Source organism: Podarcis gaigeae (genome assembly GCF_964106915.1).
Source record: "Podarcis gaigeae genome assembly, chromosome: 2".
In the NCBI taxonomy this organism is placed as follows: Eukaryota; Metazoa; Chordata; class Lepidosauria; order Squamata; family Lacertidae; genus Podarcis; species Podarcis gaigeae.
In genome coordinates, this window is record NC_139679.1 from 58,439,729 (window position 1) to 58,463,636 (window position 23,908).

Consider the following 23,908-nt stretch of genomic DNA (forward strand, 5'->3'; position numbering starts at 1 on the left):
GAGAACGTAAGGATGTGATTTATGGAACAGGTGCTCCTTTTGCACATAGCTCACAGCCGCAGAACACAATCCTCTGAATGATTCTTCAGAAGTAAGTCCCATTTAATGACCCCCAATGGGAATATCCCTGCAGCATTAGTTGCTACACTATACCAAATAAAGTGAGAGGGACAGAGCTGAAAGCAGTATGGCAGATGTATTTAAAAAGAATGCTTTCATACCACTGTATTAATATTCTGTTGGCAGCCATCCAGAGCGGCTGGGGAAATCCAGTCAGATGGGTGGGGTATTGTTGTTGTTGTTGTTGTTTACTACTGTTCTTAAAGAGCTGGTACAGATTGTTCTGTCTCTGGATAGAAAGCCTGAAACTTAATTATACAAATCCGAGGAGTAGAACAGCTCTTCAATGGCTGTCAGGCTAAAGACTAAACATCTGGAAGTAGGGCCATCTCAGCAATGTTTACTCAGAAGTCAGTTGTACAGTGGTACCTCTGGTTATGAATTTAATTTGTTCTGGAAGTCCATTCTTAACCTGAAACTGTTCTTAATCTGAGGTACCACTATAGCTAATGGGGCTTCCTGCTGCTGCCGGCGCACAATTTCTGTTCTCATCCTGAGGTAAAGTTCTTAACCCGAGGTACTATTTCCGGGTTAGCGGAGTCTGTAACCTAAGTGTTTGTAACCCGAGGTCCTTGTAACCTGAGGTACCTATGTGGTTAAACTGAACTGTGGGATTAAAGCCCTGTTTACGTGCCCTGTTTAAAGTTATGACTGCTTTAAATGTGTAGTAAAGATGTGGCCTAAACACAAAGCTAAGAAATATTCATGGTAGCTCCATCTTTGTACTGGACTCTAATGTGTTTTGTGTGGTGTTATGTATAGGTGCTTTTTTCAGCTCTTCCTACCAGCACAATCTCCTAAGATCCCCTCCATAAAGTCAGAGGGCACGGGGCTTTTGTCAGATAAAAAAAAAGAAGCCTACCAGGCAGAGGCATAGCAAGGCAGGTGCAGTAGCTGTAGTCCGCCCCGGGTGCCCCTACTGAGGGGGGTGACAAAATGGCAGGTGGTGGCACTCATCACTGGGCCTGCAGCACACTCAACCCACACATCTCGGACACCTGCAGGTTCCATTCTGTCTGCCCACTGCCTCCCCCCAGCTGTAGGGTGGCTGAGGCCCCATGGCGTGCCCCATCCCTATGGGTGCTGCCCACCGCTCCCTGCCCCTCCCTAAGGGTGTCACATGCCTTGCCCCACCCCTATGGGCGCTATGCACTCCATCCCTATGGGTGCTGCACACCCCACCCCTATGGGCAGTTTGCCCTATTCACCCCACCCCTAAGGGCGGTTCGCCCTGCCCCTCGGCGTGCCGTCCCAGGTGCCAGAGAGGCTTCCTCCACTGCTGCTACCAGGATAAGCTCAGTCAGTAGAGCATGAGACGTTTAATCTCAGGGTCATGGGTTTGAGCCTCACATTGGGCAAAAGATTCCTGCATTGCAGGGGGCTGGACTAGATGACCCTCGTGGTCCCTTCCAAATCTACAATTCTAGAATTCTAAGTTCCACGGGATACATTATGATGGTTCACAGGCATGCAAAACCTCGATGTGCAACCAATCCACTGATGGCATTTCCAGTAATTCCTTCTGTTAAGAGACACCCAATGTCTTCTTAATGAAATGATTACCTGATAGTTTTAAAGCAGGCCAATGACTTACTGTGCAGTGGATATATATTTTTAAGTCCTTTCCCTTTGTTGTTACACTTGTAGGAGAGTCACCGATTGTTGAGTCTTATAAAACAGGGTAGTCTTTCATGAGGTGCCATGTTCTTGGAGAGATGCTTCTGGAAAATCTGACCATCTCTGTCAGGAAGTGTTTGGAACTAGAAAAGTGTTGTATGTGGTTAAACTATCACAGCTTCCATTCTGCCAGAACTCTCCAAAGTACACAAAAGGACAATTCTGACAGGTATTTGAACATAAGAGTGCATTGGTTGCTAAGGAAATATGTCTGGCTCCACAGGTAGGCCCTGATTGTACTTCTGTGACTGAAAGGTATTCATGTTGAAAAGCAGCAATGTTGAATGTAACTTCGTAGTTCAGGAGAACACTCATCAGACTATAAGCAATGTTGAAGTACGAATATTTTTGGCAGACTGCTGTCCTCATTGACCTTGCATGTTGAATCTTAAAATCATGCTCTTCTAACTACCTTTTTGTTTCCCTAGGTTTTTAAACCTCCAGCCATATGCTGCAATTTTATCTTTCGTTCTTACTCTTGTATATGCCACGGGGTGTTTCATGTGGTATCTATACATTTCTACGCTTTAAATATTGTTAAGCCACCTAGGATATACTTTGAATTGAAGGGCAGGATGCAAATGTTCAAAGGAAAGAAAACAACAAAATGTTGTTGTTTTTCCTTTCTGGAGCTAATATTGCAGTCCTATAAATACATTGTTTGGGTTTAAGGGCCATTGAAATTAGGGGCCTACAGTAAACATGAGATTTAGTTTAGTGGATTACAGGAAAAAAAAGGCGGACATTCAGCCCTTGTATATCAACGGGGAACGGGTGGAGAGGGTGGCGGAATTCAGGTTTTTGGGAGTGACTATCGATCAGGGCATGACTTGGAGCGCAAATACCACTGCTCTGGTGAAGAAGGCCCAGCAGAGAATTTATTTCCTCAGACTTTTAAAGAAGAACAATCTGAGTGAGAGACTGCTGGTGTCCTTCTACCGAGGCTCCATAGAGAGCATTCTCACATACTGTATTTGTGCCTGGTTCTCCAGCTGTACAGCTAGGAAGAGGAAGGTGCTCCAGAAGGTCATAACCACAGCCCAAAGGATTATTGGTCATCCCCTCCCATCATTGGAAGAACTGTACGGTTCCCGTTGTCTTAGGAAAGCAAACAATATCCTGCAGGATGCATCTCACCCGGGACACAGTCTGTTTGTACTACTGCCTTCTGGCAGGAGATACAGAAACATCAAGTCAAGGACAAATAGACTGAAAAATAGTTTCTATCCAAGAGCTGTGGCCTTCTTAAATGCAGTAACTCGATAGTGTGACCTGGGAGTTTGATGGGTGTGGGTGTGGGTGTGGCTGGAATGTGGTTTGTTTGGTTGTTGTTGTTGTGTTGCTTTTGTTGTTTTTAAGGGATGGCATCCAATTTCGTTGCACTTGTGCAATGTTGCACTTGTGTAATGACAATAAAGAATCTATCTATCTATCCCTATCCACTGCTTTGGAGAACAGCCTGTTTCGGTTCAGAGTGATTTGGAGACTACCTCGATACAATATTCAAAAACGACTATTGGAATTTTATTCCATGTGGTTAGAAAGTTCCAGTCAGAGTATAACCATGGACCTAAATTAGTATTGCCATTAATTTACAACCCAAAGAGACTAGCAGATAGCTTTTAACTTCCTTGTCACTATATAGAAGGGAAGAAATGTAAGCTAATTTAAATATTGCGGTCTGTTTATGAACATGAGGACCAGATTTTTTGTGCAACCTTGATTTGTAAATTTTGCATAAACACAGAGGACTTATGTTGTTTGTATTTAGGAACATATTGCATTTTATAAAAGGTGTTGATGAATCAAAATATTATTCAAAGCAAAGAACAGAATTATTACTATTGGGTAGGAAGCTCTGTTTCATCATCAGATGTTGGCAGTTTAAATTTGTCCTTTTATAAAACAATGTGATACACAAATGAGATGCACTGGTAGCCTAACTCCGACTATCATCTGCTCATCCATACGGTAGCTAATTGAGATAATTTCTGTGCCTGTCATTTTTCTCACTTCTATTTCAAGCCCAGGTAAAGCTCACTTGAAGTTGCCATTCTCATGCCAGAGCTCATGTGAAAATTATTTTTTAGATCAGTGAAAAGCAGCAGCATGTTGTTGGGTGGGGTGGATCTTAGGTTTGCCATACGTCTGGGCTTTCCTGGATTCTTGAAGAACAGCAGAGAACTGCTGAATCAGAATAAATGGCTATTTTGAGTTGTAGGGATCTTGACTCAAGTCCCCACTCAGTCATGAAGTTTATTGTGTATTCTGGGGCAAATCAACATCTCTCTGGGAAAAGTCAACACCTCCCATGTTTGTAGTTGGGGTTAAATGGAAAACCACATATAGGAAATATATATATAGTTCAATAGAGGAAAGCTGGGATATCAATCTGATTAGTAAAGTTATGTTGTTTTTAAAGCAGAACATGGAAACTGACATTGTGCCATTAAATCATACTACTACCTGTATAGTATAGACTATTCACATTCTGAATATATAATAATATATATAATATAATAATAATCTGGGTTTCAGGAAAGGATGTATAGCAATGTAGAGAAGAACAGAGAAGAAATGTCATTGTAAAGCAAGGAAAAGTTAGACCATACCTCATGTGTTAGCCTCCCAGTATCAGAATAAAATTGCTTGCTCCCATTGGATTCCATCCATCCCCAAGCAGTTGATGGGAAAACCTCAAGTAATATGAGGAATGACCAGAAGCTTATTGATTTCATTGCTGTATGTCTGAGAAGAAGAAAAACAACAGTATCAACCAGAGTCAATAGCTACATTCAGTGCGGACTAGGTTCACATTTTAACACTATTTCTGGAGTTCATCATATAACTTGAGTAGCTTGTAAAGATTCCTATACCAAAGCAAATCATATTTGCATTGATGAAGCAGTAAGACTTATCACACCAATCACAGTTTTAATGCACCTGCATCTTACCAGCTGATGTCCAAATTGAGTTTCAGCATGGAGTGAGGTTAACAGAACTTTCATTTGGCTGTGCAGTCAGTTGCCCCTTGTGATGCCCAGGATGGTATCCTGGATATCTACCCTGGACAAATTTGTAGATCTGTAACTTTGCACAGGTGTAGGGAGCCTTTGGCCCCACAGGTGTTGCTGTACTACAGCTCTCATCAGCTCCAGCAAGCATGGCAAAGTGATAAGAATTGTACTTCAGAAACAGCTTGAAGGCCAAGGGTTCTCCACCCCTATTTTAAAGGGTTTAGGTATGTGTGGTGGGTGTTTGCGTTAGGAAGGACTGCATTTTTGGTTGGTGGGAGTGAAGAGTGGTGTGCGTAACTGCACTTTCACTTTGATGGACAGATATTCATTCTGTTTCATAAGCCTGCTGTAGAAAAGGGGAGTGGGAGTTCACATTCATTGCTCCACTTCCTTTTTCCTCTGGTCTCACTAAAAGGTGCTAGGTAAAGTGGAACCTTGGTTCTCGAATGGCTTAGTTGATGAACAAATTGGATCCCGAATGCGGAAAACCCAGAAGTAAGTGTTCCAGTTTTCGAACATTTTTCAGAAGCCTAACATCCGATGTGGCGGTTGGCTATTGTTTCCGGGGCACCTGCGCCAGTCGGAAGTTGTGCCTTGGTTTTCAAATGTTTCAGAATTCAAATGGACTTCTGGAATGGATTACGTTCGAGAACCAAGGTACCACTGCATAAGCAACCTTGCATGTCTCCAGTCAGTAGAGGGCAGTGCTGAGACTAACAGATAGTCAGGGAAAATATACCTTGTGGTTTCCCACTAAATGTATATGTTCTGTCACCTCCTTCTGTTCTCCCCCTCACCTCTTCTCTTCTACAAGACAGCCATGAAACTATTGCTCATGGTGTAGACATAGAATCCAAAGCCATCCTTGTGAACATGAAGTAACTGTAAGTGAATCACCTTTGTTTCTTTTACCAGTGGTACTCCTGTGTATTTTATTTTGCTTTTTTAAGCTATGCTAGTGGTCTGTGATTGAAACTATGGGGGAAGGTTTGGCTCCAGCTTCCAAGCTGTTTTAACTCTGCTAAATAGTTATATACTATATAATATATAATATATGCCTATCAATTTTATTTTTTAGATCTGTCAAAGGGAATGTGGCCCTTGGGCTGAATTGGATTCCTTCCTCTGTTAAAGTATAAGAAACGTTATGCTTAAATTAACAGAACACCAGCATTAAGGATCAGAAGACAATAGGGATATGAATAGAGTGACAGGCAAATTAATACCTCAGATGGGATGTATTAACCATGTCATCAGCACAGTATCATAAAATCATCTTTTCACAGAAAAAATCTGCCAGACAAAGCAGCTCATGTGTGAACAGATGTCTTACTAGTGCGTAGAGCCGCCAAAAACATTTCTAAGAGTGCATTAGTTTTAGTTGCTAAAAGAGGAAGACATTTTCCTGCCTTAACCATGTTCAGGGATTGAAAGATTTGTGCAGCGCAGCTTTATATGCATGCTTGCTGAGAAGCAAGTCCCTCTGAATTCAAGGGGGCTTTTTCTGAAAAAGTGTGGACAGGATGGCAGCCATAGATTAGATGTCTATCAACTTCTTATAAACTTTATGGAGATTTCAGGAAAAAAGAGTCATGTGAAGATGCACAAGGTCAAGACTCTAGGATCCAGTTTGCTGCATCAGCACACATTGCTAGATTTTTATTTTATTCCTATTTGGGGTGGGTGGGGAGGGAAGAGTAGAATGAAATGAACCACCATTACACCAAAATCCTCCAGCTATATTTCTCTTACATAGCATACCTGGTAGCTTACAGGAAGACAATGACCTATTGCATCTCCCTGTCATTATTTCTTGTTTTGAATTTAAGGGTGTGAGTCTGCAAGCCGTAACCTGTTTACTTTTATCTCTGGATGCATCCAGCACGTTAGGCCCCTTTAAAAATATTGATGATGATAGCACAACAATGGTCACTATGGTAAATCCCGGCTTCCTCTCTTATACTAGGCCTTTAACAGTGTGAGCATTCTTGTTAGGGTGGGGGAGAAGTACCTGGTGATCTGGCACAATCTACTTGTAAGGGAATATCTGAACCACAAAGGCTAAAAGGCTGGCATGAATAAAAGGCAAGGACATTGGGGCGGAGCATGCTGCCCCCCCCCCACCCCAATCCAGTTTAATTTTCACAAGTTAATACTGTATCTCATTTAAGTAAAAAGTGCTTTTACTGGATGCAGCTCCACTGGGAAATTTGCATTATTTTGACTGAAATGGATTGCGTACACACAGAGAGAGAGCTGCACACCAGTGAACAGAGTCTGAAAGAAAACACATCAGTGCAAGACCTACAGTGCAACCATGTGCATATCTACTCAGAAATAAATCACTTTGGGTTCATTGGGATTTACTCCCAAATGTGTGTGTATAGGACTGCTGCTACAATATGATCATTTCCAAAAGCAACTGTGAAACATAAAGACTTTCAAAAAAATCTGATCTGGTTTCATAAGGATGCATACATAGTTTTCTGAATCTCCATTGATTTCAAAGAAATATGCATATCTTTGGATGGATTGGATCCTTAGCATTTATACAATATTTTATTTGCAACTCTTTCTACCACTTAATCTAAATTATCTCATTAATCTTTGTGACAACCCCATTAAATGGGTCACTTTAAATATCCCCATGCAATAGGTGAGGCAATGGGATGGTTCACACAAATCCATAGCCAGATAGAAAATTAAGTGCAGCTCATAGGCTGCAACAAATGCTCTGATGTATTTCCTCTTGAAGCCTGATGTTCAGAAGAAAGTAACTAAATCCAAAGAATTTATCACTTTTTAAAAAGGGGGGGGCAACTAATTATGCTGAACTCTGTCTCCACTACCACCATTTTGCGACCAACAAAGTCATTGCATCACCATTTTGTGGTTTGCAGAGGCTGTAATTTTAAGTCATTTCAAGTGGGCCCCAGGGTAGAAAGTTGGGGAACACCATTCTTAGAAGCTTTGGCAGTAAGGTTTCTACTTCTAACATCTTGATGTCAAACCAGCAGATGTCTCTTTCATTAGAACTCAGAATCTTCAATCTTAAGCTTGAAGTATGAAATAAGCCCTCCAGAGCTAACTTCCAAATCCACCTGCCTGAGGGTTAGACTGTAAATAGGGAAATGTTGGGTCAATTTGGGTGGAAAAGGTCACATGCATTATTAGGGAATGAATTTATACATTAGAGTTCAAGCCAAGATTGAACAGACTCCTTAAACAGATTGTGCTTAGACAAAGAAGCCTGTTCTACTCTCTGCACCCAGACTGTTTAATATTTCCCAACGCGCATGCCAGGAGAGCAGTTTCCTCATCATGCTTTAGAGTGCTTTCCCTGCCTAAAATCAGATTTGCTGTCAAGCAATTACCAAGTTGGTGATAAAATTTGTGCAGAGTGAGTTTTAACATACTTTGATTTAAATTACTGGGGTTAAATGCAATCAAACCCATATGCATATTTATGAGCACCTCATCTTGGGTTAGATTCTGCTTAAGAAGTGCAACTTTTTGTGTGCAGTAGAGAAGGGTGGCAGAAATCTGACCCAGTACCAAATGCAATCTAGGATAATTATAAGAAACACAGAGGGTATATTCCAACATGGGGAATGTTGCATTAGTTTTCCTGATTATAATGCGAGTGTTTCTGCCCCCATTTTCTAACATTCCTTTCACATGCCTGTAACTGTTGTGTTATGGAACGGTGGCTTTTTAACCGATATTGGACAACATCGCTACTCCCTCACACTTTGTACATGTGTGGACTTCTGTTCTCACATGATTCGCCCAGGAAAATGGCAGGAAAGAATGGTATGCCAGCATGCCTTAAAATTCATCACTTTACTCCCACAATTTTCTGGGTTAATGCGTATGCAAACCAATTAGCACAGAAATGAGCACTAAACTTTCGCAATACTCCACTAAATTTCCAGAAGTGGCTTTTGCATCGTGTGAAAGGTCATATATTACATGGAAATTAACAATTAGGGAAATGTCAGGGAAACAGAATAACTGCTATATGTGGATGCAGCCTGACACCCTTACCAGTCTAAAATACTTGTAGCATATTCTGTGTCTTGTGTGTGTCTGCAACAATAGTCTTCTTAAGACATTACTTAAACTGCTTTAAAAAGTCAGGGTTCTAAAATGTGTGAGGAGCCTCCATGAGTACAGAAGGCCCCTCTCGGCCCAGTCCCCCTGATTACAGTGCTCAGGTAAAGAATGTCTGAAGCAAGCTAGTACCCTTCACACAGTTTCACATTACATACCAAAATCTTGAACCTTAACCACCCAACCCAATAAATGATTACACATTCAAGTAAGGACACATCCTTGTGGGTCTATCCCATGTGGGCATTGAATACCATCATTTGGGAAAGGGTGAAGTGTTTTCTTGCAGTAGGTAAAAAACCTGTGCTCACGGAAGTAGCTGAGCATGCCTGTAGAGGTAGCTATGTGGTTTGGATTCCCAGTAGTGGTCACCCTGCAGATTTTGGCTCCGAAAAAGAAGAAATCTCTCTCTCTCTCTCTCTCTCTCTCTCTCTCTCTCTCTCTCTCTTCAAGTAACATTTTTACAGATCAGTTTCATTTGTTGAGACATTAGGAAGAAAAGGGGGAAAGATGAGTGGGGGTGGGTGGCAATGTTTCTATTTTACTTAATATATGGGGGGTTTTGTGTCAGCGTCGCTTGTGCAGGTTCTCTGCTATTCACTTGTGTTTCTTTGGTGGTGAGAGAGGTTATATCTAAGCACATTTTTTAAAAAGCATGTTTTAAGAGAAATTTGTTTTCAGTGCATTTAAATGCAGATTTCGTAAAGGATTGTTAAAGGCCAGATTAATGAGGAAATAATATAGGCCAGAATTATGGGTAAACACATTTTAAAGTGGCTCAGAGCAAATATGGAGTGATCTATCCATACAACCTTGTTCTCCAGCTATAGCTAGACTTTGTTTTTCTTCATATGGGTGCTGATGTCACAAGCATCCACTTGTATATTCCTAAGGGGAACTAAGGAGAGGTGTGTTTATTACTGATTTATCTATTATTTACTTAAAATATTACCTCATCCCTACATACCCAACCAATCACGGCACCCTACATGAGAGGGTATCCTGCAGAAAGCACCTTATAAGGAGGTCTGCTCCCTGCACAGTGTTGGAATCGGGTCTTCAGTGTGGTGGGACCTACCCTTTGAAAGTCCCTCCCATTGCATGTCAGACAGGTGCCTTCTCTGCTGACTCTTTGACATTGGGTTGATTGTATCCCAGCCAGGTTCTGTATTGAATATGAAACTGTTTTATTGCAGATGCTTTTACTGCCCTTATTCTTTATTGTGAAACCCCTGTGAGATGTTCATAGTAATGGAATAATAAGTGAAGTGAAATGAAATAATAAATATGTCTACATATGCATTTATATCTAACCACTCTTGTGCCTAGGGACTATTCTATGGCTTCCTGAAAAGGCCCTTGTGACATCTGAATAATGTCAAATGCATATTAAATGGAAAACATGTGCAAACAGAAGAAGAAGAAATAGAAGTAGTAGAAGAAGAAGAGGAGGAGGAGGAGGAGGAGTTTGGACTTGACACCCCGCCTTTCACTCCCCTTAAGGAGTCTCAAAGTGGCTAACAATCTCCTTTCCCTTCCTCCCCAACAACAAACACTCTGTGAGGTGAGTGGGGCCGAGAGACTTCAAAGAAGTGTGACTGGCCCAAGGTCACCCAGCAGCTGCATGTGGAGGAGCAGAGATGCAAACCCGGTTCCCCAGATCACGAGCCCACCGCTCTTAACCACTACACCACACTGGCTCATAACAGAATGGGGGAAGCACTAAAACAATTGCACTTATAGAAAATACTGCTGCTGTTAGGGTAAATAGGGTAAATAGGTCCCAACACTGGCAGGATCGGTCCCCTTGTACCCATGCTCCAGGGCTGCATTCTTATGCCCAGTAGTGTGAGCTGCCCTCATTGTGTGAGTCATGGAATCACAAAACGAAGGCCCTCAGTCTAAAAGTTAAAACTACATTCAACAGTCTTGACTGTCTCACTGCACGATGGCTACCAAAAAAGGAGAAAAGCTCAACACTTCTTGTAATTCCACAAGCAGCACTTCTCAGTGGCAGACAGCGCACAATATGCCATCAAATCTGCCCACAAGCTAACAACACTTGCCTTTCCTCCCTCATCCATGGATTCCTTTGTGTTTTAAATAAAGAACACAACTACATCACCAGTTCGGAAGAAACCATTCCGACTACCAAGACCATCAAGCTGTCTCAGAGACTGCCACCCATAAAAGTAAGACAATGGGGTAGTTCACAATGAACAAGGAAACTAGAGTGCAAAATACAACAACAGAGCAGGTGAACCACTATTCTAAAAATAGCTTAAAACAAGCCATGCACACTTAGAAGATCATATGTTTGTATGTCTAGATGTGTGTGCGTGCGCGCGCATGCGCACACACACACACTTATATCACATGTTTGATAATGCAATTTCCAGAATACTTCCAGTATAGAGCTATTAGAAAAAGTAGCACTATGGAAAAGTTTGCCAAAGAATGGCCACTGAAAGTAGCCACAAAAAGAAGGACAAATCAAACCTTTCAGGCATTGTCAGTTCAGCTGCTTTATTAGTTTGAGCACACGGAAAGAAATACAATCAGCTTCCAAAACAAATCTGGGCTTCACTTCCTCAAACAAAGTTGCTAATTTGTTGCAGCAGCTGCATAGCTGTGAGGCTTGGAAAATAATTTTACTGCCCATCAGTTTTATAAAATGCTGCTAATCCTAGGAAAATTAATAGCACAATTCTATACTAACCCTTTCAGCAAACCATCATGAAGTTAAATTACAGTTCCAATTAATTATCTACACCATCTCGGATTAATCTCTTAGGCTTTGATGAATGAGATGCCTAAATGGCACCAAGTATAATGTGTTACATTTTGCCAGGCATTCCATTTGAGACAAAGAGCATTTGTAAAAATTTACACAGCAGAAAACTTAGCACAGGGCTTTCATTTTGTCCCCTGTGTCTGTCTCACAAAGTAACCAAGTATTGAGTTTCCCTTCTTGTCAATGCTGGGATGATCAGGAAATAAACAAAGCAGCTAAGATGAAACACTATCACTATCAGCTCTGTTTCAGGACTGCACAAACTTTCTGCATCACACAGCTATTTTGGAGGAATATGTAAGTACAGTGGAGATTTGATTCATATGAACACTCCACATTTCGGCCAGGATTACTCTGAGGACGTGGTGAGTTGGTAATATTCTGAGGAACTTGTAAGAAGCACAGAGGATGATGATGATGTAAATTGGATAGGTCAGGTGATTAGAGTCTGGTGCTGATAATGCCAAAGTTGAAGGTTCAACCCCCATATGGGATGGCTGCAAATTCCTGCATTGCAGGGGGTTGGACTAGATGATCTTGAGGGTCCCTTCTAACTCTACACTTCTATTATTCTATTAACATGATTTTGCTTGTCTGGTGCAGCAATAAAACTGCTACCACATTTGGAAAGCTAAGCAGGGTCTGATCTGGTTTCAAATTGGAGGGGGAACCACGTGCTCAGTTTCCTGAATTGCAGGAATGACCCACAAAGTTCCTTCTGACTCTACAGTTCTATGATTCTATGACACACATTAGGGACATTTGTGAAGATGTATAGAAGAAACAACAGTTCAAGCCCATAAGAAATATTTTAGATTATCTGTATCCACAGATATATTGTACAAACCAGGCAGAGTAGAATTGATCCTTGGTTTGAATATCTTGGAAACAGCTGATAAAAATGAAGCATGCAACAAAAACGTACTGTACCAATGTTGAGGAGATGTACTATTTTATCTTTGATGAAGCTGTGTAAACTTTATGATACACAAAATATCACATATGGATCCAGTATTCTTATATCTGTCTGAAGGAGAAGTCATTTTGCATGGACCAAATAAAAGGTTTCATTTAATTTACTCTGGCTACATCCCCCAATAGCCTGGTATGTTAATAGAAGCTGCAGTCACTTGTCTCGTTTCATTGCTTTTGGATTTGGGCTAGTTCCATTATATCAAACATTTCAAAACATTCCATGTTTTGGATCAGATCATTTCCCCACACTTTTGCAATCTGCTAGCAATTAGGAACAGGAAACCAATTAACCACCCATGCGCTGCATTGCATTGTAACTATTTTTAAAATCAGTATTTTTCAGTGCAAACTAGAGCATGCATGACATTCCCCCAGCTTGCTGTTGTTGAAGTCAAGCAGACATTTCTGACTTAAAGAAGTGGTTCCTACACCAGAACATCAGCATTATGCATGTCACCTTGTCATTCTGTATTATTAATGTGACCTTGAAAAAATGTACAAGCAGCAAAAGCTTCTTTAGATTTTTATTTACTGGATACATTTTCTATATTTTGCATGAATCAATGTATGTAAGTATGTGTAACATTGTCCCCATTTTGACCCTCACCTTATATTTGGTGTGCTATAGCTACTTTTCTACACAAATCAAATGAAAACTGACTTGTTAAGAAAAATTGAGTGAATTCATGTTAAAAGCTCAAGCAGACGCACTTGTACTTAATGGAACTTGCAGTTCCGTCTGATTGGGACTTTCTGTTGAACATTTGGGGCAGAAGACATAATGTCTATTGTAATCAGAGCTGTGCTTGAACTATTTCATGATTTGAAATTGCTAGAAAATTATCAGCTATTATTCGCAAGAGCTGCTTACAGAGTTGTGGAAGAAATTAGTAGTTAAAAAATTATGAAAGCTAAAATACTATAAAAAAGTTTTCTCAACATTATAGGCCATAAGGTTAGTGGAGTAGACCACCAGATATTCTTATAATGAAAATAGAATTTGAGGCATTTCAAACTCAATACGTGGAACAGAAAAGTAAAGCTTTAAAGATCGTATGAGTATCAACTTAGTAAAGAAGAGAAAAGCTGTGAATGGGCATGATACTTTTCTGTGCTGCTTTGAGATCTATCAACAGAGCCAGCCTGGTCATTGGGTAGGTGGCAGAAGTTCCCCAGGCAGAATGTCCATGGGTACATCATCACCTTTGCCAGTGGCGGAGAAGTGCTGCCACCATCAGTGCTGATTTTGGGCAAGATTGAGTCCATTTGGGGTGAGAGTTTGCCCAGAATTGGTGTGATTGTGGTTCTGTTTCTCTGCCAGCGGTGGATGCAGTGGGGCACGTGGCAGCGGCAGAACAGGCAGTGGAGGCAGGAGCAGGCAGATGGTGGTGGGAGTGGCAGGAGTGGCGAGGCAATGCAGCACTTCCTATTTTGCCTCAAGTGGCGAAACGAGATACACTGCTCCTGCCTATTAAGGATGTTGCAAAAACAGCAAGGAAATACCATTCATTTTGATTTTAAAACAGTTGTGTGCCCTTGAAAGATCAGTTGCATAATGTGTGGATGCTGATTGATCAAACTTGGTTGCTGCAAACTTAGTTAGCCTCCATGACAATGTAGTTCCTTCCACCAGCATATGCATTAGTTGCAACCCCTCATAGTCTAAAATAGCCTGTCAAGTTATCCATTCACTTAAAGGTAAGGGTAAAGGGACCCCTGACAATTAGGTCCAGTCATGGATGATTCTGGGGTTGCGGCACTCATCTCGCTTTATTGGCCAAGGGAGCCGGCGTACAGCTTCTGGGTCATGTGGTCAGCATGACTAAACCGCTTCTGGCGAACCAGAGCAGTGCACGGAAATGCCATTTACCTTCCCACTGCAGCGGTACCTATTTATCTACTTGCATTTGATGTGCTTTCGAACTGCTAGGTGGGCAGGAGCTGGGACTGAAGAACAGGAGCTCACCCCGTTGTGGGGATTCGAACTGCTGACCTTCTGATCGGCAAGCCCTAGGCTCGGTGGTTTAGACCACAGCGTCACCCGCATCCCTATCCATTCACTTGGGAAACTCTAAAACAGATCCTTGCAATTTTGTTATACATGGAGCTTCCTTTGAAGACTTCCTGGTAACTTGTTTGCAGTCTAGCTGCTGTGTGCTGAGTTCATGCAGACTGGTCCCAGAAGACTATATCACACCAATAATAATAATAATAATAATAATAATAACAGTAGTAGTAGTAGTAGTAGTAGTAGTAGTACAATGCTGGCTCATTTATGAACACAATTCAAAGTGCTAGTGCTTACTTTAAAAGCACAATATGCTTTAGTACTTGGGTAACTCAGGGACCACTCTGTACAACATATACCTGTATAAGTATTGAGATTATTATTGCAGGGTGCCTTCTCTGGGTGACCTTGCCCTCTGAATTGAGGGGATGATGATCAGTAAGAGGGCCTTGTCGATTGTAGCACCCTGCCTGTGAAATGATTTCCCTAAAGAGGTTTGCCTAACACCCACCTTGATATCTTTTGGCGTGAAAATCTCTCTTTCCCCCCTTCCCAGGCCTTTCTGGTTAGTTTTATTCTGCCATGATGCTTATGTTTTCTTTATCTCAGGTGCTTTAATGTGATATTCTAATTATGCTGCTGCTCTCAGTCTTCTTTGTTTTTATGGTTTGTTAGCTACCCAGACAAGATATGTGAACGGAGCAATTTTAAGGGTAAAAAGGTACAGTGGTAGTTTAAAGATGATTTCAGAAAGTAAGACTGATTTGTACTTTTAAGAGCATAAGCTCACTTTCAACTGAATGTCATTTCACATGAATGATAGAGCTATTAAGAAGAAATGGACATGAGTCTATGAATGATGAGTTAAATACATGCAGTCAACTGTAACCTATAATCATTGTTAAATATATCCTTCCAAAGTATGCATTAAAAAACAAGGAATGCTACTTCTCTGAAATGAAATAGTATCAGTTTCCTCTGCTGAATGTCATGGAAAATCTATTACACTTAGCTGTTTAACCAGGACACAGCAATTACTGAGGGCAAAGCATACCTAGGTTTTCAGGGCTGTGCAGGAAAAGACACTAGGGGAAGGAAGCTAGCATGAACATCAGAAGACATCTATCTGCCCTACTGAACTTTGGATTTTCCCTGTTTTCCCCCTTTCCTTTCCTTTTTTTAAGAAACAACACATCATTCTTTTTAGAGATTTAAATCCAGTGTAGCAGCAGAGGCGACACCTAGGGGCAAAACAAGGAGAAAAAGCACAAGTGCAACTCTAAGGCAGAATTTCAGAACCACAGCTCACGGACAACTCATCCCTGCTGTATGTAACCCAGTTGAGGGCTACCCCACACAAACACCAGTATCCTTGTTGAAGTACCAGATGGCTGATCCATAATATTGCGATGCGTTAAAGGATAATGCATCAAATATCTGCCAGGATTTTTCATAAAGACAGGAGCATACAGCAACTAACAAATGAGGACCCAAGGTATTTAAAATGCTAGAATTTCAGCATAAATAAAAGGAAAGTGTAATTTTGGATTAGAGGAAGAGTTGGATAAGAAGAAACCTGCCTCTGAAACATTTCAAGTTATTTCTGGACCAAAACACAAATTCTGAAGATATTCTGGAGCATTTTAGCATCTTGTCAGAGAATATAAATCCTGTACTCTTAAATTAAAGCATAAGAAGTATACAGTGTGCAGTCCTGTGCCCACTTACCTAGCATTGTCCCATTGGATCCCATGGGGCATCCCTCCAAGTAAATATTTATATGAATGGATCCTAGAGGATCTATCAGTCATTTATAGATTGTCTGTGCCTTTCCATGTAAGACAGTCATGGAATCATATAATCTTAGAGTTGAAGGGACCCAAGGGTCATCTAGTCCAACCCCCTGCAATGCAGGAATCTCAGCTAAAGGATCCATGACAGATGGCCATGCCTCTAACACATCACTTGTTTTAAATAATGTTAAGAGTGCTTGTCTCTGCATCAGTGTGGTTCAGTGTAAGTCTGTTGTGATAGAGCTATTGGAAACAGCATACAGTGAATGTCTAACTACATGGCTACTGTTACACCACAGCCTGATCTTTCCAATATTGCCAATTTCTTTTTCTAGCTGTGGTGCAAACATCCAACTATCTTCCCATTTTAGAGAACTCACAAGGCTTCAGCTTTAGTCAGTTTCTATTTTGCAGCAAAAAGGATAAGATTAGCAAAGCACAAAATGTTTAGTTTTACATGCCTTTGAAGATGGTTGCAAATATTTATTCCATATGCTCCACTGGACTATGCAGAATACACACAGTTGTATTTCCACAGCTTCTATAGAGAGGAGGTGCTGCAAAACTTTTGATTATGCAAAAACAAAAATGAATAAATAGTTGGTTGCCTAGTACCCCAGTTGTAAGACCCTGCCTGCAGTCTTGCATACTATGAGTCAGCGCCATCGAACCAGTGGGACTAAACTTCTTAGTAAACATTGATAGGATTGGACTGCAACCTACTTCTTAAGTTAAGTAGTACACTTAGTGTGCAATTTAAATAGAAGTATGAAGAAGAAAAATGGTGTGTGTGTTTGTAGGACAAGGAAAGATACTTGGGTATTTTAATTTAATGCACCATTATATTTTAATTTGTGAATGTTTTTGCCATTCTCTAGAGTGGGCCAACAAGTCCACAGCACAATTTACCTAGGTGTTGATATGAATAAGTCCCTAGATGGCTTGCAACATGCAAAACAAATGAGGGACTTCGTGCTATTTCTTTCTTAAGGACTGTAAAAGATTTGGCCAGGAGTTCTGCATCTCTCACATGGCTCTCTGCCCCACTGCAGGATAACCTGGATTCTAGCATATTGAGCTCTGAAAAAGTATTCACACCACTGAACTAAGGAATATTGAAAAGAAAGCCGCCCCTCCCCCTGCAAAAAAAATCCCCAACTCCCCGAGCTCTGTCACGAGCAGAGCGAAACTGGAAAGGAAGAGGAACCCGAGGTCCTCTGGCCAAGAGGACAGAGCGAACCCGGTTGGATTCGCAGAGCATCTTTCTCGGTCCATCCGACACTCGCAACCGCTGCAACTGAGGCAAGGCAGATATAGAGGAAACTTGAAACCATCAGCCCTCACCGGCAAGAAAAGGGGTGTCCGGAGAAGAAGCGAATTTCGCAAAGGTGAGCTGCCCCAGAACGGCCATTCACCGCGCTCTCCGCGCCGGGCTGAATTCTCTCAGCCATTCAGCACCACGGAGGTGGACAGTTCCCTTCAGAAAGAGCCGGGGATGGCACCAGCCCCGTCCTCCCCAGCAATCCTTCTCCGCCCTGACGTTACCGCACCGCCTCCACCCCAATACTATTCATACTGCACCGGGGAGCAGGAATCGCTGCGCGCCCCGCCGGCTTCTCTGCCGACGAAGTTCACCGGCGTGTAAACTCTCGCTCGCTCTTTTAGAGACTCCGCAGAGAACCCAGAAGGGAACATGGGATCCTTTGGGGGAGTCACCCCCACTTGGATGATCCATGAACCTTGTTGAGAATCGGGGCTGCTGGGGAGGAAAAGAAAGGAAACGACCGCTCGGCTACCGGCTCGCCCATCCTTCGTCCACCTGGCCGAGGAGATCAAAGGCTTACCTGTAGCGGTCTTCCAAGCGCGGCAGACGGAGCCTCGGGATGCAGAGCGCCGCAGAAGCAGCGCCAACAGCTACTGGAAGAGGAGACGTCAGAGTTTGGGGGGCTTTCTTGAAACACGCAAGATCTTCTCCAGGAAAGGTGGATGGGGTGGGGGTGGGATGAAGTCTGCAGGAACGTTTGGAAGGGCGAAGCGGGAGGAGATCGCGAAAAGCTGGCGGCGAGCGGGAGAGGGAAGGGATAGGCAGCAGGGGAAGGGGAGAAAAGCGAGCTGGAGCGGAACAAAAACAGACGAAGGGGGCCGGAGGAGGAGCCGCTTCGGTCGCAATCCAGGCGCGAAGAGGTGCCAATGCTGCTTTGCTGAATTCCTGCCCTATTTCTGCTGTCTGGACCGGCGCTGCATGACGTCACCGGCGCATTTGCATATCCCACCCAATAGCTGACACCTGTGCTGGAGGGGGGGGGGAGCAGAGGCGGCAGTCCCAGACGCGAGAGGAGGGAAGGCAGCCGGAGATGTTGCTAGCTGGCGAAGGGCAATGGAGGCTGCGGGGCACCCAGGTGTCCCGCTAGGGGTTTCCTGGGCTCCAACTCTCATCAGCCCCAGCCAACCTGCCGGAGGGAGCGGGGCTCGGATGATGGGCGCCTGAAGTCTCTGAGTTACGGCCTGCTAGTGAAGTGAGAATTGCTTTTTCCCTCTGCGCAAGTTTGGCCCATTATGAGGTGCACCGAGGCTGCCCCTGGCTGCCTCTGTGTCATGCTTGACCAAAGACCGCCTCAGGAACGGGCACTGAAAGTGGGGTGGGGTGCCAAGCGCAGCCCAGAGAACCCTCAGTTTCACTTTTCTTCCCAGCTCTCCTTCCCTGAGCAACCTTTTCCTCTCGGACATAGGAGGAAGCTCTGTAGAGTCTACACTGGTTGGCAGCGTCCCTCCAGTGTCTCCCATCCCTACCTGGAGATGCTGGGAGCTGAACCTGGAATCTTCTGAAGCAGCTGTTCTACCACTGAGCTGCATCCCCTGGAGAGCTGCTGCCAGTCAGTGCCAACAATACTGATATAGACAGAAGAGTACAAGCTGACCATTAGGAAGCGTTCTGAGTTCCAAAACACCTTATCAGTGTGTCTAATCCCAACCACTGGCAGAAGCTTCTCCAGAGAGCCTTAGGTCATCCCACCACATCTTTGCCTCCAGTGGTGGCCAGGGATGGAAACAACCTCTCCTCTTCTCCTCAGACTCAGAGAGAAGGAAAGGCAGGGGCATTTGCACAGCCACCAAAATGGGCAAACAAGGGGCAGATGCTTCTTTGCTTGCTTTCTCCCTGTGTGGTGGTGGATTGGGCCCAGCACTGCCACTCTGAGTGAGCGAGAGGCCATTGGAGGTGGATGCTCCATCCGTCTTCCCCCTCATCTGCTCAATTACCACTTATTCTTCACTGCTCAGCTGCCTACTTCCAAAAGAAGGCTTCTGGGGCTGGACCTGCTGAGCCCCATCTTGCTGCCCAGCAAAAGAGAGGGCAGCTGAGCAAGGTGCTGTTCTTTGCCGCCTCACCTCCATCCTCTCTCTGGGTAACGTATCTGTGTGAATTCATCCATCCTTTGGAGCTTCCTCCCTAGCAAGTGTGCACAGGGCTAGGAACCCAGCACTCTGTGGTATACCATGTCAGACCGTTGGTCCATCTAGCTCAGTATTGCTTGCACAGGCTGACAGTATCTCCCCAGGGTTTCAAGCAGGGGATGTTTCCAACCTTACCTGGGAATTCTGCTTTTAAGCATGTGCTCTGCCACTGAGCCATGGCACTTCCCGTATGTCCCGTCCAATTTAAGAAATCTAAACCAACACATGTTGCTTCAACCAAGAGAGCATTGAGCAAAACAAATTCTAATGCTTTACAGCCAATTCCTTTGCTCAGTTCTGTTGCAGCAGCAGAGCCAGTTTGAGGCTATAGAAGACTCTTGGCAACAGTAGCTTTGATGGGCTCCTAGCCTCCCCACTCACCAGCAGGCCTAATTCTGCTTGTTGCACTGTCCAGATGCCTCTCATTTGTTCATTTGTGCGCTCTCTCTCTCTCGCTCGCTCTCTCACTGGTGGTGAGGATGTCTAATCTTTGCAGCTGTGCTGCTGAAAGGGAGAATGCAAGTGAGTGACCAGAGATAGCTGCTGCAGCTGCAAGGTACACAGCTCTCTGTGTGTTGGCTAGTGCTCATTGGGACGGGTAGGGCTGAAGGCAGAAAGGCTAACAGTAGGTGGAGCCAGAGCCAATGATAGACAGAGCTTACTCATTCTAGTTCTGTCCCTATCTTCTTTCCTGCTGACTTCTACATGGGCAATGTCAATATGGCATATGAAACAGGCTCTCCTGCAATCACTTGTTTGGGTTGAACGCCAAAGGGAGCCTTCAATTCTGTATTAGGCATAAAATGCAAAATGGGACAATTTAAGGAGTAAGACGTGTGGTGCATGGAATCAAGTCAGCTGGAATCATGTCCCATCCAATTTAATAAATCTCAACCAGCCCATGTTACTTTAAGCTGGAGAGCCTTCAGTGAAACAGATCTTAATCCTTTGCAGCCTAGTCGTTTGCATACTGACTCAGAGGTTGCTCAGGGTGCAATATAAACCTGCTGTTTCTCCATTGTTTCCCTGACAAAACAGGGTGATTGCTTCTCTCCATTAAGTTACATTTAAGACATGGTCTCAAGCTGCATCACCTTTAGGATGCCTTCCAGTTTTGGGGGGAAATCCTTTGAAGTGTCAACTTGACTAGGAAATAATAAATTATGATTTTCACAGATACTGTATTTCTAAAATCCATCTTGGAACAATACCTTTATTAAAGCAACCAAGATAGTATGCAAGCTTATGAGTTCTCCAGAAGGTTAGATGATAAATAGAGAAAGGGAGAATGGAATGATGGGGAGCTGGTTTGTGATGAAGGTCATGGAATTTGCATCCGGCCACCATCTTAAGATGTAATGTGTGAGGGGGAGGCAGACATTCAGATGTGGCTCTGCCAGGTGTTATGCGGGTTACTGGAGCATGTATATCATGCTAATGTTCTTGTTTACAGTGCAAACATCCACCAAGAGGTAAGATCCATTGAGCTCAATGAAACTTATTCCCCTGTAAGTGTATATATAGGACTACAGTCATTCATAAGACTTACACCCATGGCTTGAACTTCTGAGAGACTGGAAAAAAGGATTCATGATTGTTGTCCTTCCCAACATTTCTCTTCTGTTGTCAGCGTCCTCTGGAGGAAAGATCAGGGAGACCGCTTAAAATAATCTAGGCTGGTGATCTGTCTTTAAGCCAGGCTACTTAGAGTGCAATAAAACTAGCAGCTGGAACTTCATTGTCTGGTAACTTTCTTTTTGCTCTGTACTTAGCTATTTGAGATGAGTTGTTTGGGTTGTTGTTGGTTTTTTTTGTTATATTGAATTTGTCCTATGTTTGCTAAATTGATTGTTGATAATGAATGGGTGTTTGTTGTAAGACCCTTTGGCCATAGCTTACTGTGGAAAGGTGGCATATATAAATAAACAAGAGCTAATCAAATACATCCACTTACCTGGGAATATCTCCCCTGAATCCGAGAGAAATTCCCCTTGAACTCTATGGGACTTCCATCTGAATAATAATGTATAGGCTAACAATGCCAGTGTGCTTGTGATTGCACCCATGGTCTAATGTTCTTCCATTAATTTCTATCTGCAGTTGACAATTGCAACTTATGGACAATGCATTGCAGCTACCAGCTACATGCTCCATTTTGTTAAGGTCCATTGGCATTTGTTTTTATTTATTTAGAAGACTAGAAAAACAATTATGAAAAAGAACAAAGTTAGAAGTATCGTGCTTTTAATTTTTTTAAAAAAATATATATTTTTATGAAAGATTTTTTTAGTTTACAAAAATGTGTGCATTGTCTCTTGTTTCAATTTGTTTTCTACAACTCAGTTTCATTTGTTGTGAGACATTAGTGTTGCATGCAGTGTTAGGTTAGGAAGAAAAGAGGGGGAGGGGTGAATGGTGAGTGGGGTGGGGGTCAGACCTGCTAACGTGTTTGAAAAGTGGGATCTAAATCTCAAGAATAACAAAAAATTCTGGTAAATTATACTGATAGCCATTGTCTTGAAATAATTTATATAGCTATCATTCCAACACAGCGTACATAAAGCCACATTTTCACAAGTTGATTTCCATACTTTCAGTAAAGAAATATTCAGAAGCAAATCCTATTAATATCAATGGAACTGAGCCACTAGCAAGTGTTGTTACCGGAAAAATCCGAGGGCTCCCTTGGACAAAACAAAGACACCAACCAGGATAACTTGGAGCAAAACAGCAGCCTGTAGGCTTGGCCTTTATTGAACTGTTGCAACAGGGTGTTCCCCTCACTTGCAGGAGAGAGGAAAGACACAGAAAAATGGTGTGCAAGACCTTATAAAAACTTTTGAAATTACCATCCTCTAGGTCAAGCCCACCCCCAGAAACATCATGCATACATTACAGAAAGGAGGGGTTGAGGGAGGAGTTGTGGTGGTAACCTGAGTGTCCTGTCACCTGGCTGGTTCCCTTCTCCTCCTCCCCATGAGTCATTTTCTGAAGATAAAAGGTAGTCGCAGTTTCCTGCCCCCTGAGGGAAGATCTGATCATTGTCCTTTGTTCCAGTCCATGCTGAATATGCAAGTTCTTTGTGATCTTGATTGTCTTCTGTCTAGGACCATCAGGGTTGGCATAGCAACTGGGCAGGGCTCCCGTGGATGTGCTGGGCTGGCCTGTATCAAACCTTCCCCATTTTGTAGTCCTTCCTTCATGGAGTAAAATAAAAGTGGAACAGTGCAAATCCGATGTATGGTTGATTTTCTATGAATTTATAACAGAAGTGTAGCGTATGTAGTGTGTGAGTGTGAGTGTGTGTGAAGTTTGTACAAACTGAATGATTGGGGGGCGGTTTCCTGCTACAGTGTGTTCAGGATTGCATTCTTAATTAGGAAATATGACTCTTTTAGAAGTCTAACTGAATTTGAAGAATTAATATTTGTTGCTAATCAAGATGGGATATATATTTGCACCCACACACACTGTACAAAAGGTTTCCAAAAGAAGCAGGGGCACGATAGGAAACAGAAGGTTGGAGACTTCCTCTCATCTCCCCCCACACCCATATAAACTGTTCTGGGCCAGATTCTAAGGGTGAAGCGGGGCTCCGAGACAGAGGATAAGATGGGAAACTTCTTTTGTACTAGTGGAAGTCTGATGCTCTAGCGCAACATCTGTTTTGTATATGAACTTTATCTAAAGATGTGTAGAACAGGCTGTAGGGAGTTCCAAAAATGTTCATCTTTTTTCTTTATTCTCTCCCCCACCCCCAGTTAGGCTCTGCATGACCAGAAATTCATTATGGAATGCTCATTGTCATCTACTCACTTGATAATGAGATAATGAGTTGGATCCAGTCTTGGTCATGCTTAAAGCAGAACTATCGGAATCAGTTAATCATCATGACTAATTTAATTCCCATTGTTTTTGATGGGTCTGTTATAAGCATAGGTCTGGGTACAAACATGAC

General features: G+C 42.8%; 1 protein-coding gene across 3 annotated transcripts in view; it reads right to left on the reverse strand.

Annotated features, from left to right (window-relative positions):
* The window catches only part of FSTL4 (follistatin like 4), a 369,203-nt gene extending 350,233 nt beyond the window's left edge, over window positions 1-18,970 (reverse strand). For all 3 annotated transcript variants that reach the window (XM_083728410.1, XM_083728409.1, XM_083728408.1), the window contains exons 1-2: window positions 18,342-18,970; window positions 4,410-4,545 (exon numbers count right to left, since the gene is read on the reverse strand). In XM_083728410.1, the coding sequence (XP_083584536.1) occupies window positions 4,410-4,535 (126 nt within the window). In that variant the 5' untranslated portion in view covers window positions 4,536-4,545; window positions 18,342-18,970. The remainder of the gene's footprint in view (window positions 1-4,409; window positions 4,546-18,341) is intronic.
* Between the last annotated feature and the right edge of the window lie 4,938 nt (window positions 18,971-23,908).